We start from the raw sequence: 12,898 nt of genomic DNA on the forward strand, positions 1-12,898 counted from the left end.
CATGCGTTGGTCTTGCGAAAACCATAGGAAGCAATGGTACAAAAAAAGGCACTAACGGAGGGCTCACGGGTTAATTTTCGCGATGATCTTCAGCAATGTCTTATGAGAACAGAGGGAAAACCACCGTTTTTCCCTTTTATCCAGCAGATAGTGAGCAACGCTTGCTCTCTTTTGTGTTATAGAATCATAGAATGGTTAGGGCTGGAAAGGACCTTCAAAGGTCATCTAGTCCAACCCCCCTGCAAGGAACAGGCATATCTCCAACTAGATCAGGTTGCTCAGGGCCTCATCCAACCTGGCCTTGAACGTCTCCAGGGATGGAGCATCCACCACCTCTCTGGGCAACCTGTTCCAGTGTTCTACAACTCTTATGGTAAAAAATTTTTTCCTAATATCCAACCTGAATCTACCTCCCTCTATTTTAAAACCATTACCCCTTGTCCTATCAAAAACCAAAAACCTATTTTAAAACCATTACCCCTTGTGTTCTTATTCTGTTTTACAACAGCTGTACCCTTCCTCTACAAACAGTCCCTTTGGTTTCCAAATCCACCACTAACCGCTACCCGAACCTCTGATGTTCTTTTTTAGGACGTGGCTGTGCACCTCCTTGCTCGGAGAGACAGGATAGCTCTGGGTGGTCTGAGTCAGGCACGTTGTACTGAGTCTAGCCAGGATGGAGTTAATTTTCATCACAGCAGCCCGTATAGTGCCCTGTTTTAAAGCTTTCTCTGCTTCTCCCTCTGCCTCTGCAGGGAACAGGCTGAGGGTGGGCAAGAGGTTGGGAGAGGACACAGCCAGGACAGCTGGCCTGAACTGACCCAAGAGATAATCCATACCATATGATGTCATGCTCTGCAATACAACGGGGGGATGAGTTTTCCCAAAGGAGCCGTTGCTTGGAGACCAGCTGGGCATGGGTCTGCTTGTGGGAGGTGGTGAGTGATTGCCTCTGCATCACTTGTTGGGAGGGGGGGTGCTGGTTTTGTGGTTTCTTTTTTTTTTTGTAGGTTTTTTTCCTTCTTTCTCCTTCACCTTCTAACCTGTCTTTATCTCAACCCAAGAGATTTTCTCGCTTTCACCCTTCCAGCTCTCTCCCCCATCCTGCTGTGGAGGCAGCAGGCGGACGATGAGCCGGGGTCAGCCCACCACACACATTCTCTTTGGAAGATCTACGCTTAAACAGGTTTCTCTTTTCAGAACTGTTTTTGGGTGTGCTTAATACTGAATCAACAGACCAAACGAAAAAGAAACGTCTCCTCCCTAGCTCCTCTGCTTCAGCTACGTTTTTGAGTAAGAGAAAGCAAAAAAAAACCACAATTGTAAGCAGAACACCTACCCTGGCTCGGGCATCAACCAGGGCTCCGTTTCTCAGGAGGCAACGAACTACTTCCACCTGCCCGGCACGTGCCGCCATGTGCAACGCCGTTTCTCCACGCTGCAGAAAAAACACAAGTGTTTCAGTGTCTTCAAATCTCCATGAAAAAAAAACGACTTCCGACGGTACGAATTCCACCTACGGAGACCTGGGTACGCTTTGGTTGGCCAACTCATAGAATCATAGAATGGTTAGGGCCGGAAGGGACCTTCAAAGGTCATCTAGTCCAACCCCCCTGCAAGGAACAGGGATATCTCCAACTAGATCAGGTTGCTCAGGGCCTCGTCCAACCTGGCCTTGAACGTCTCCAGGGATGGAGCAGCCACCACCTCTCTGGGCAACCTGTTCCAGTGTTCTACAACTCTCATGGTAAAAAATTTTTTCCTAATATCCAACCTGAATCTACCTCCCTCTATTTTAAAACCATTACCCGTTGTCCTATCACAACTGGCCCTCCTGAACAGCCTCTCCCCATCTTTCTTGTAGGCCCCCTTGAGGTACAGGAAGACCGCTATAAGGTCACCCCGGAGCCTCCTCTTCTCCAGGCTGAACAGCCCCAACTCTTTCAGCCTGTCTTCATAGGATGATCTCGATGATCCCAGACAAATGTCGTCTCACTCTGGAGGGTCAGAATGGAAATCCTGCCTTAGACAAAATTCTGCCCTATAGACTCCCTTGGTCACGTACGTGACTTTCTACGCGACAGCGCATCAGCTTGCGTGCTGCGCAGGAGGTAACAGCATACTGAGCCTGCCTCCTCGAGGCACATGCGCCTTGAGATGGAAGGAGATATTTTTCCAGATGGTCCCTTCCTGCGCGCTGCGTGGAGCTGGCAGCGTTAACAGGCCTTGCGACGGCCGGGCACGACTGAGCCAGCATAGGAAACGTGTAAAATCTGTGCTCAGCAGCGTGGCTCTGTCCTCAGGCTAGGGAACGGACCTCGTGTCGAGCCTGTTGTAGCCCACGGCATTTGAAGGGGAATAGGAAATTCCGGAAAGCTGACGGGAGTGATGTGGAATTTCAGAGCAGGATAACGACGTACGGACGACGCATTCGAAGCGTTGGCTTTCTGCCCACCTTTGCGAAGGAACATTGGATCTGAGTATTCCTTGAAGATGGTGCTTCTGGCTTAATTTTGCACTGTCCAACACTATGCACTGTCCTAAAGTGGACTAAACCAGTCCCTGTGCAGCTCATCGGCTTCTGCTACGTTTGGTACTGGGACAGTTCTGCAACTGGGAGCTCTGTATTTATCTGTTACGTTATGACAACACAGTGGGACTGATCACTTCTTTGTGCTAATTGTTCCTTCTCCTTACTCCAGAGCTGGAGTAGATCCTGTTGTAAGGCTTCTACCCTCACAACTATCAAGTTAAACTTCGATTGCCAAAAGGAACCCTCTGGTCAAGATCTTCTGCATTGGAATTGGGAATCGTGTCTTCTTGTCCTCTATCTAGACGTAGGAAAAGCGGCAGCCTGAGCTCACCTACTGCTCCAAACCACTAATTAAAGCAAACCCTCTTCACCAGGACTTGATTTATCTTGTCATTTTAAAATTACCATTGTATCACCAGCTGCGATTAGTCAGTAGGCAACAAACAAAATCCCCCCCAGCCCTAGCTACAAATCCTAATCGAAAATTTCACCTCTACAAACTTTACTACCTGAAGAATGAGCTGTTTAAAACGTGAATAAGATTTACATTTTGCACACTCTAAAGATCAAATTTCTATAAAGACCCTTTTTTTTTTTTTGTACTTGAATTAGCAAAGCGATTTAGCTTTTGGAGTTAGTAATTCACCAGGGAGCTTGAGCTTACCAAGTATAGAATCATAGAATCATAGAATGGTTAGGGCTGGAAGGGACCTTCAAAGGTCATCTAGTCCAACCCCCCTGCAAGGAACAGGGATATCTCCAACTAGATCAGGTTGCTCAGGGCCTTGTCCAACCTGGCCTTGAACGTCTCCAGGGATGGAGCATCCACCACCTCTCTGGGCAACCTGTTCCAGTGTTCTACCACTCTCATAGTAAAAAATTTTTTCCTAATATCCAACCTGAACCTACCTCCCTCTATTTTAAAACCATTACCCCTTGTCCTGTCATAACTGGCCCTCCTGAACAGCCTCTCCCCATCTTTCCTGTAGGCCCCCTTGAGGTACTGGAAGACCGCTATAAGGTCACCCTGGAGCCTCCTCTTCTCCAGGCTGAACAGCCCCAACTCTTTCAGCCTGTCCTCATAGGAACAACTCTACCAGCCTGTCCTGGTATAAGCCAGGACACCCGTGTAGCATAAATTGCAAAGCGTTAAACTTTGCTCACAGATGTCTGGTAACACGGTACTTTTAATTGCTTCCCCAAGGCTGTCTTACAGGCTTTCATATCATCAATCAAGTTTTTATATAAAGATTGCTTCTATAAAAAGGTATGACAGCAGTAAGAGACTTTGTCAAGAAAAGTCCGTTCTGATGATGCGAGTGAACAACTCAGGGTGCTCAACGTTTTTACCAGGTTCCATACAAGATTCTTCTAACTAAGAAAAAGTGAAGAGCCCAGCGTACCTGGGTTACTAAATTTTTGTTGGGAACATTTATCTGTAACACTATTTACTGCTGAAAAGCTCCTTCCAAAGTGCAGGTGGTCCTTAGTTGACTATTTGTTTCTACTGACAAATTTGAACAATAAGATATTTTCTGTGAAACCCAGCTCAGAACACTGCCATGTTCTTTTTATTCTTATTCCTCCTGGTAACTCCTGGTAACTATCGGTATACAAACACTGATTTCCATGGTAAGTCAGGCTCTGCTTTTTGTGTTATCTCCCAAAGGTCACATTTTCTAGATTTAATCACGATCTTAAGCAAGGCACCAGATCCTGGGATTTCCTCTGCAAGAGGAACATCTCGAGTTTAATGTTTTATTTTTTTGTTTCATCGTTAGGTTTTAAGCAACTGATACCGTTTCACTGATACAAACGACAATTCCACGGCAGCCAGCAAAACCACGCCAGCAGAAATGAGAGCCCTTTGGACTTCAATTTCATCCTGCGGAATGGAAACACAGGCTTCCCTGTGACTTGGCTTCTGACCAGGTTTGGATGGTTTTGGTGAGCTTTGCCTGTTTCTAAGGAAGACTTTACCTACTCAAGCATTGTTGAAGAACACATGAACCCACAGATGGCTTATAATGCATATTCAATCACCGTTTTCCCCTTTCCACTACAGATGCTAGGATCATAGAATCATAGAATGGTTAGGGCTGGAAGGGACCTTCAAAGGTCATCTAGTCCAACCCCCCTGCAAGGAACAGGCATATCTCCAACTAGATCAGGTTGCTCAGGGCCTCGTCCAACCTGGCCTTGAACGTCTCCAGGGATGGAGCATCCACCACCTCTCTGGGCAGCCCATTCCAGTGTTCTACAACTCTCATGGTAAAAAATTTTTTCCTAATATCCAACCTGAATCTACCTCCCTCTATTTTAAAACCATTACCCCTTGCCCTATCACAACTGGCCCTCCTGAATAGCCTCTCCCCATCTTTTAGGATAATTTGTCCTAAAACGTGACCAAGTTCTACAACATCATTAAAATGTGACCTTTGGTTGAGCTACGTGGTATCGGAGAAGGTACCGCACAGATGGTTCTAGTCAAAGCCATACTCACAATGTTAGTGACATCGGGAGAGGCTCCGTTCTGCAGCAGAAGGAGGACTATGTTCAAGTGGCCCATAAATGCAGCCACGTGTATTGGTGTGAGGCCCGACTGCGAAACAAAGCAAGAGCAGTTTTACTCCTCTGCACTGGCGTAGGGAAGGGGCTTCTTCGTTTAAATACAACAGAAGTGAAAGTGAGGTGTGACAGGAGAAAAAAAGAAAGCGGAAAGGGAGAGAGGAAGAATGTTTCTTCAGGACATGAGATGTTTTTCTACCTCTGTTATAGCCTGGATTGAAGCCCCATATTTCACCAGGAGTTCCATGACTTTGATGCGATTTTTCTTGCAGGCAATGTGCAGTGGAGTAAAACCATTCTGTGCAAAAGACAGTCATGTTAGTTCAAGACATGCAGCGACACTTTCCACGCAGCCCCACGCCGGCGCGCGGGGAGCAGAAGTGTTAGAGTACCAGAAGCAGTTGTTCTTTAAAGCACAACGGGTTACCAATCACAGACATCTCCCGGGATTCTGAGGCAGAACAAAGCAGCACTGCTTCGTTCTCAGGCTTTCTTCTCAGGCCATGGAGAAAGACTGAACTTCCACCTCCAAAACCCAACTACGGACATGCCCGTTCCCACTTTCCAGAGTAGGTGTGGGGTTCTGAAAGCTGCACGCACACGTATGTATGGACGACTTAAAGTGGTTCCCAAGATTGCTAACCTCAAGGAAAATAGAAGAAATGATAGTGATCGCTTTGAAATCAATTAGTGTCTTTTGAAATGTATAAAGCATATTCTCTGCCTCTCTAGGAAAACAACAGAGTACTTCTTCCAGATTCCACCTTATTTTATTTGTCTTTTTAGACTGTCTTGTGATCTAACCGTCTACGTGCGTTTATTTTGATCTTTGTGCAGCAATCGACGGCGTACGGTATCCGTGTTGGTGTGCGTGTGTGCAAACTTCAGTAAATAATCACTACTTCAGCCATGGTTTCACGACACAAAGAGGTTCAACTCTTGAAGTCTTTGTGGCCCCCGCTTCCTCTATTCCTGCCCTGCTGAGTCATGAAGCGTCGCAAGCAAGGCAGCGGCCCACATCTGGATTAAAATTAAATGGAGCAGGGACAGGAATGGAAGGAGGGTGGGAAGGGAACATCCTAAATGAAGCTTGCCACCTAGCAGTTTGCGTCGTGAGACAATATTTCAGCGTTGTGCGGACCATCAGCACATATTCCTGTCTTTGGAAATGCTTACTGGGTTAGACTGGGGCCCAAATCAAAGCGTGTCTTCATACTCTACACTGTAACACTCACTTCGACGTCAAGCTTTTTTTGGGTACTATGGTAGCTCATGTAGGCTGAGTCTGTGCCTAAAGCCAAGCAAACAAATTTTTCACCATAATGTGAACGTTTTAGTGAGAAGCTCAGGTAACATTCATTCATAGATTCATAGATTTCTAGGTTGGAAAAGACCTTAGAGATCATCGAGTCCAACCGTCCCTAATCCCCATTCTTTAGCTAACGTTGAAAAAAGTCTCTGTTTCCTAATGCAAAGGATCAGTAGTGCTAAACAATCAACTAGCAGGAAACAGAACTTATCAGTGGCATCTTAGCTCATGGAAAGAGGCACGTGACAGATTACTCTACAGTCAGCTTCTGTTAAGGGAAATGTTAACGACTAGTCGTTGAAGGTGCTGTAAAGCATATACAAATTGAAAAAGCTAAAGACTCCTAGAGTGCTTGTATCCCCAAATCATTTTGCAAACACTGACAGTTATTTTTTTTAAGCATAGCCGAAAAGGAATGATTTCTAAAATCGATTCCATCACAGGACTCTGCTGAATATTATTACTCCCATTAGCCTTCTCCAATTTCTAAAGGAAGAAATCAAAACCATTAGATATTTCACCTCCCACACATCTCGCAATATATTTCATAGGGAGTTGTACTGTTTCAGAAATTTCCACATTTTCACTTCATTTTACTGCCTGAGTGGATTGAATTTTGCTACTTCCATTTAAGCGAGGAACAGTTTGACGGGGGAGAGGAGAAGGTAGAAAAAAAAAAACGCATCACTAACAGAAATTATGAGCATCATTTAACGTATTAAATACCATAAACAAGCCAGTGGCGACAAGTCCCTGATGGGAGTGGAAACAAGAGGGAGTGAAAAAAAAAAAACCCAGTCTGGAGGGAAGAGAGCAGAGAGGCAGCGGCCTGAGGGTGTTCTCCTCTTGTTGCAGATGTTTCTCTGGGGGGAGGAACAGCAGGCCCATTTCTGGTCATGGATGGAAAAAAGAAAAAAGAGATGTGGGGGCTAGCATACAATGCGTATGTGTGGGCAGCTGGGGAAAGTACAGCTCATCAGAAGACTGGCAAGAAAACCAAGAAAGGATGAAAACAGCACGGAAAAAAGATCAACCAAGTGAACATGATACCAAGAAAGACAAAACAAGAAAAGCTGAGGAAGAGGAAGCAAGAAGGGTTATGGGATTTGCGGGTATAGAGAGGCCAAAAAAAATGAGAGGGCAGAAGTTGTGTCAATACAAAGTCAGTTCCAAGGACATAAGGGATGGGGGAACCTCCGTAGAGAAAAGCGGAGTCTTATGGAAGGCAAGAAGCTGGAGAAGACATGGGAGTGGCCAGTGGAGGAAATTCTGTGGAGACACCGAAAACAGCGGGCAAAGACAGACTTCTTGCCATGCAGAAGTGTCTCCAAGTGTCTCAAGTGTTCACCAGTCTCTTTCTTTCCCCCACTGACTGTAATACGTGTTTTAACTTCCATCCAGCTAGCAGTTCATGGGGACACTTCCTGCTAGAGAAAACTGGAATCTTGTCTGGGTTTGCATATATTAAAGACTCTCGAAAGCTTTCTATGTTCCTGAAGCCAGATGTGATGTTTTTCTCCCAGTTAGGGGATCATGGACTGATCAGCAAGTGAAAGCAATCATACCTGCTTTCCTGTAAGCATCACAAGAACTGTTTTTTGGATAGGAAGAAAAGTGTCACCTAATAGAGGGGAACGTCATAATTTGATAAATGCAGAAATATCAGCTTTTAAACATATTTTCTCCACGCCAATCAACTTGCCGATTCAGTCGAAAGCTTAAAAACTATTTGTGTGTCATATCACCTCGTATGGAAAAGGGAACTATAAATTCAGTAGAACACCAATGCGTACGTTACCATCGGCTAGAAACGGGGAAACTAGATTTTAGAAACTCTGTAGAGCTTCCAGACCTGATACTACAGCCATTTGCCATGGGACGTGGTCCGAGACCAGACCTAACGATACCAGACACAATACTGGTAACCAGGTGTGACAACCCCTGTCGTTACTGCCACTGTTTAAGGTTGTTGGAGTTTCTTGATGGAGCTTTCACTTAGCTTTACCGGTAAGAGCTACTCATCTGCCCTGGACAGCTTTGTTACGCGACGCAGGCGGGACAGGTTTACCAGGGCACGAGCATTGGGATTTGCTCTCTTGTCCAGAAGGAGTTTGGTGACGCGATAGTGGCCGCAGTGCGCGGCCACGTGGAGGGCGGTCAGGTAGTCCAGCGTGACGTCATCCACGGGAGCTTTGTGCTGCAGCAGGTGTTTGACGCATTCCACGTGGTCCCCCTGGGCCGCCATGTGAAGCGGAGAGAGGCCGTTCTGTGGCAAAAGAGAAGAGTAAAACTCCCAGTAACCCTCGCTTAGATGGTGGCACCTATTAGAAAGACGCTGTCGTAGGTGCGCAGAGTACCCCCGTCACCGACAGAGCCGCGTCTGAGCTATGGACTGGAAGAAAAACTGAAAAGCTAGAGCCACCTCTCCCCTTCCAGCAAACACAGGCAAATTTAGAGGAACATCCTGTAATTAACTAAAACCAGAATTTAATCAAAGCAAAATAATCCAAGGGTCTTGCCTCATGAATTAATAAAACTTGTCTTGACCTTAAAAGACAGTCCTGGGGATACTCATCCTAACACTAAGACACAGGTTATGCATTAATTAAGAGGAAAAGCACCTACTTACCCATCAGCCTATCTATTAAGGAACCCATATTTTCTTCTTTAATGAAAAAACAAATTATATTGGCAAACCTGACCCCTGAGCTTCTGGGAAATGATACTTTCAATCATCACCATTGGTTGGACGTTTTGTTCAAATCGTTAACACTTGAAGGGTAGTGGAAGCAGGACTCTTCTAGTCCTGTCTGGCTTCAATGGATCTTTTTGTAAATACTGAAGTTCTGCTCTGCTCAATCCCCATCACGGCGGGGACGTCGAGATGCGACCACGGCAACGCTGATATTTTGTCCTGACTGGCAACACCTGCCTTCGAACGGCAACATCTGGGAATCCTGCCTGAAGCGTGCACGATATATGTGGCAGGGTCTGTTCTTCTGAGGGTGCTGACACATGAGGTTCACCTGACCACCTTCTCCCACCAGAGCAATCGGTGAAACTATAAGGAGTCTTCTCCTTACAATTCCCATCTCCCTGTGGATCTCTCCTGCATAAACAGATGGACGACTTGGTGCTTTTGAGGATGTGTAGCTTGAGCACATCCTTATTTAAATTGTTTGTCCCTCCTCATCTTCCAGGGGACCTCAAGCATATCAGTGCAATGCTCTATTCCACCGTTTTCCAACTAAGGAAACCAGCTAAATTTTCCAGGCACTCTGACATTTACTGATGAGAAGCGCTGCTCAGCGGGGTCTGCTTTTTTAGTACAAGTCTCTTTCCCTCATTAGTCAGACCAAAGAGACAGCATTTGTAGGAAAACCTTTCATCTTAGATGGGCGCTTCTCAGAAACCAGTAAGAAAACACCGGAATCATTTTCCCAGTCTGAAATAGTCCCTGAAAACAATGAGGAGAAGCTGCGAGTCACAGGTCCCAGTTAGCTTATGTGAAGGATCAGAAAATATATACCAGGAATCATCTCTGCAGAGTGACTGACCCAGCTTTCCCAGCTCTGTGTCCCTCTGTCTTAGGAAGGATGGGAAGTGAAGTGCTTGCAGGAGCACTGTGTGTCATGTTCCGTCTGATATTACGGAGCGGGGCAAAGAAGTGTATACTTTTGCATAAATTTGGAAAGGATAGCGCCTAATTATGTTAAGAAAGCCTCATTTTGGATTGTTCTACCCATTAATACACTTTCTTTGGGAGAACAGCAACGTTCCTGTCTTTTTCCTTGTCCTTTCAGTGACAATGAAAATTCCGTGGAAAGTTACACAGAGCTGTTAACGTGTTGTAATAAGACACGCACCTTGGTCCGCGCAAGCAGTGGGGCACCTCGTTCCAGGAGCAGCTCCACAACCTGGTCATGTCCACTTCTTGCAGCACAGTGGAGCGGGGTGAGTCCATCCTTAAAGTAAAAGGAGGGAAAACAAATGAGCACATCCTCAACTGTCCATCCCGGTGCTCTGAGGAACACCCTTCCAGGAACGCAGCCCCACATGTGTGTGTGAAAAAACTCCTTTTTTCTTGACTTCTAACTGAAGTTGGGTCCACAATGTGAAGTTTCATCCCTATTCTTCCTTGCACCAGTAAAGGACACTCTAAGGTTACCGCTTCAAAGAGGACCCCCGTTGTGTGCTGAAATGTCCTATCAAAGAAGGTAACATGAGCATGCATTGCCTCCCCCTCTCCTTCTCCTCTGCATGGCTTTGAGACTGTATTGCCTCTCCCTGGATAATGCGTGCTGGGGCCAAGGATGCTCCATTAATCAATCCTTGTCCTTTGGATTGCTTTTGATGCAGGGCTGGAACATGAAATGTTCGTACTGGAAAACTTACTCCAAAATTTGTTTTTACCAGGCAGCAGGAGAAAGAACATTTTAAAACAGAGAAAAAGAGAGAAACAAACGGAACAAACCCTTTCATTTCTGAGACTGAGTGGTGAACAAAGAGCTAACAACTCTTTGCTACCATCACTGTGAGACCACCAACTCCACAGTGTTTTTTTCCCTTGAGGAACACCACCCTATACCAAAAGACTTGCTTGGGCAACTCAGTAACGATCCCGGCAGTGGCAGCAAAAGATGTGTCAATGAAACATTTAGACAGGAAAATGCATTCTAGGTAATTCTGCTACAGTTTGGACTTTATGCAGAAAACCACAGGCAAGAAAAAGGGTTGAAAATGAATATGAGTGCTGAATGAGAGAGAAAAATAGGGTAAGATCTAGAAACCCAAGTTTTCATCTCATTAGACCTTGATGTTGTTCAAGCGTGCCCTCGGAGAAGTCACCAATACTCATTCAAGAGAGAGGTTTATAAAGGTGAAATGGTAGTGGTTTTTAATCACAAGAAAAGCCTTCTCCCTTTGAGACACATCGCTCACCTCAGGTGAGGTAGATGCCAATGTTCTAGGGTGCTTTCTGAAGAATCCAGTAACAACGTGATTAAAAGGTGAATGTACTGGTCTGAGATAGATCTATTACTTAGAGATTAAAAAAGTAACAAAAATACAAAACCATGGCCTTAAGCATGAGTTAGTGACCCTGCTTCACACATGGACACCCTGTTTGCCTTCCTGCAGTTTGGAAGACGTCTACAGCACTGGATTTTTACTTCTACTGCTAACACTTTCAAATTAAAAGTAGCTCTAGACCACACAGTGCCGTTGCGACGGCAACATCATTTCGGCTACGCAAACACAGCCCTGTAATACTCAACAGAAGGTGTTTCCAAGAACTAGATCCTCCCTCGCCTTCCATTTTGGAAGCACAGAGCCCGTTTCTGCGTTAGCAACGCAACAAAGCTCTGCCACAGCGAGGAACTGAAGTCTGCAGGGAGGAATTTTGCTCCTTCACTGATCTACTGTTTCCACAGATTTGTCAGGAACATGTGAAAGGGTCTGGTGTGCCTTTGTGCTCCCTATCTCAGAGGAATCCCGTAGAAGCTTTGCAGTGAAATTCAAGAGATGCAAGATCGAACTCGCAAACGAGAATTTGAGGCTGTTCGGCACCGGGCAGATGGGGTCAATGTAAGGGAACTGGGTGTAATTGGCTTATCTGGGTATTTTTCTGTGCTGAAACTTCAGAGTCCCCTCAATGAAGTCTTTACCTGCACAAGTGAGGTGTATTTTCATCTTGCTGCCAGAGGGATTTGTATCCACAATTCCCATTAGCATGACTAAGGTGAGAACATAGCCCCAACGTATTTAGAGGAAAGATATTTATTTGGTATTGCTTTCCAGTTTCCTCCAACGCGGGAGGTTCACTTTGCCTATCTTCAGAGTGACTTTGATGTTATCAGCGAAAGAAAGGGAGAGTTGTGTGAAGCCTTGAGAAAAGCAGGACAGATCCCCAGAGAGGGCAAAAAGAAGAAAAAGACAAGCTAAGAAACACATCAACGATAAGAAAGCCTAGTGAGAACAAAAATAAGAAAAATATCATTGAAAAGCATGATTTGTCCTCTGTTCTCATCTATAACTCCCTCCAAGGCCAGGTTGGACGAGGCCCTGAGCAACCTGATCTAGTTGGAGATATCCCTGTTCCTTGCAGGGGGGTTGGACTAGATGACCTTTGAAGGTCCCTTCCAGCCCTAACCATTCTATGATTCTATGACTCTATGATTCTAAAAGCAGGGATAAAAATTTGCTACCTCTTCTGCTCTGTCCTGTCCTAGCTTTCATAAATACATCGTCATTGACTATCTGTGCACGTTCTTGTAGGTGAACGAAACGTTGCAGCCTTCCCATATACCCCTCCTTCTCTTCCCTCTTTCTGTCCTGGGGAAAACAGCACGTCTATTTTAAAATTATTGGGTGTTTACTACTTTAGGTTCTATTTTTGCTTATTTGTTTTCTTCAAAGATGAAGGAAATGGCAAAGAGAGAGTGGCTGTAGTAGCAGAATTAGTGCAGAACACAACAAGGACAAACTGA

The 12,898-nt window shown here is 45.4% G+C and overlaps 1 protein-coding gene across 2 annotated transcripts in view; it reads right to left on the bottom strand.

Moving 5' to 3' along the window:
- The window catches only part of ANK2 (ankyrin 2), a 172,257-nt gene that overhangs the window by 98,564 nt on the left and 60,795 nt on the right, over window positions 1–12,898 (bottom strand). For both annotated transcript variants that reach the window (XM_086612093.1, XM_086612094.1), the window contains exons 10-14: window positions 10,277–10,375; window positions 8,479–8,676; window positions 5,301–5,399; window positions 5,037–5,135; window positions 1,340–1,438 (exon numbers count right to left, since the gene is read on the bottom strand). In XM_086612093.1, the coding sequence (XP_086468219.1) occupies window positions 1,340–1,438; window positions 5,037–5,135; window positions 5,301–5,399; window positions 8,479–8,676; window positions 10,277–10,375 (594 nt within the window). The remainder of the gene's footprint in view (window positions 1–1,339; window positions 1,439–5,036; window positions 5,136–5,300; window positions 5,400–8,478; window positions 8,677–10,276; window positions 10,376–12,898) is intronic.

The sequence above is a fragment of the Tauraco erythrolophus genome, chromosome 5, assembly GCF_009769465.1.
Source record: "Tauraco erythrolophus isolate bTauEry1 chromosome 5, bTauEry1.pri, whole genome shotgun sequence".
Taxonomy (NCBI): domain Eukaryota; kingdom Metazoa; phylum Chordata; class Aves; order Musophagiformes; family Musophagidae; genus Tauraco; species Tauraco erythrolophus.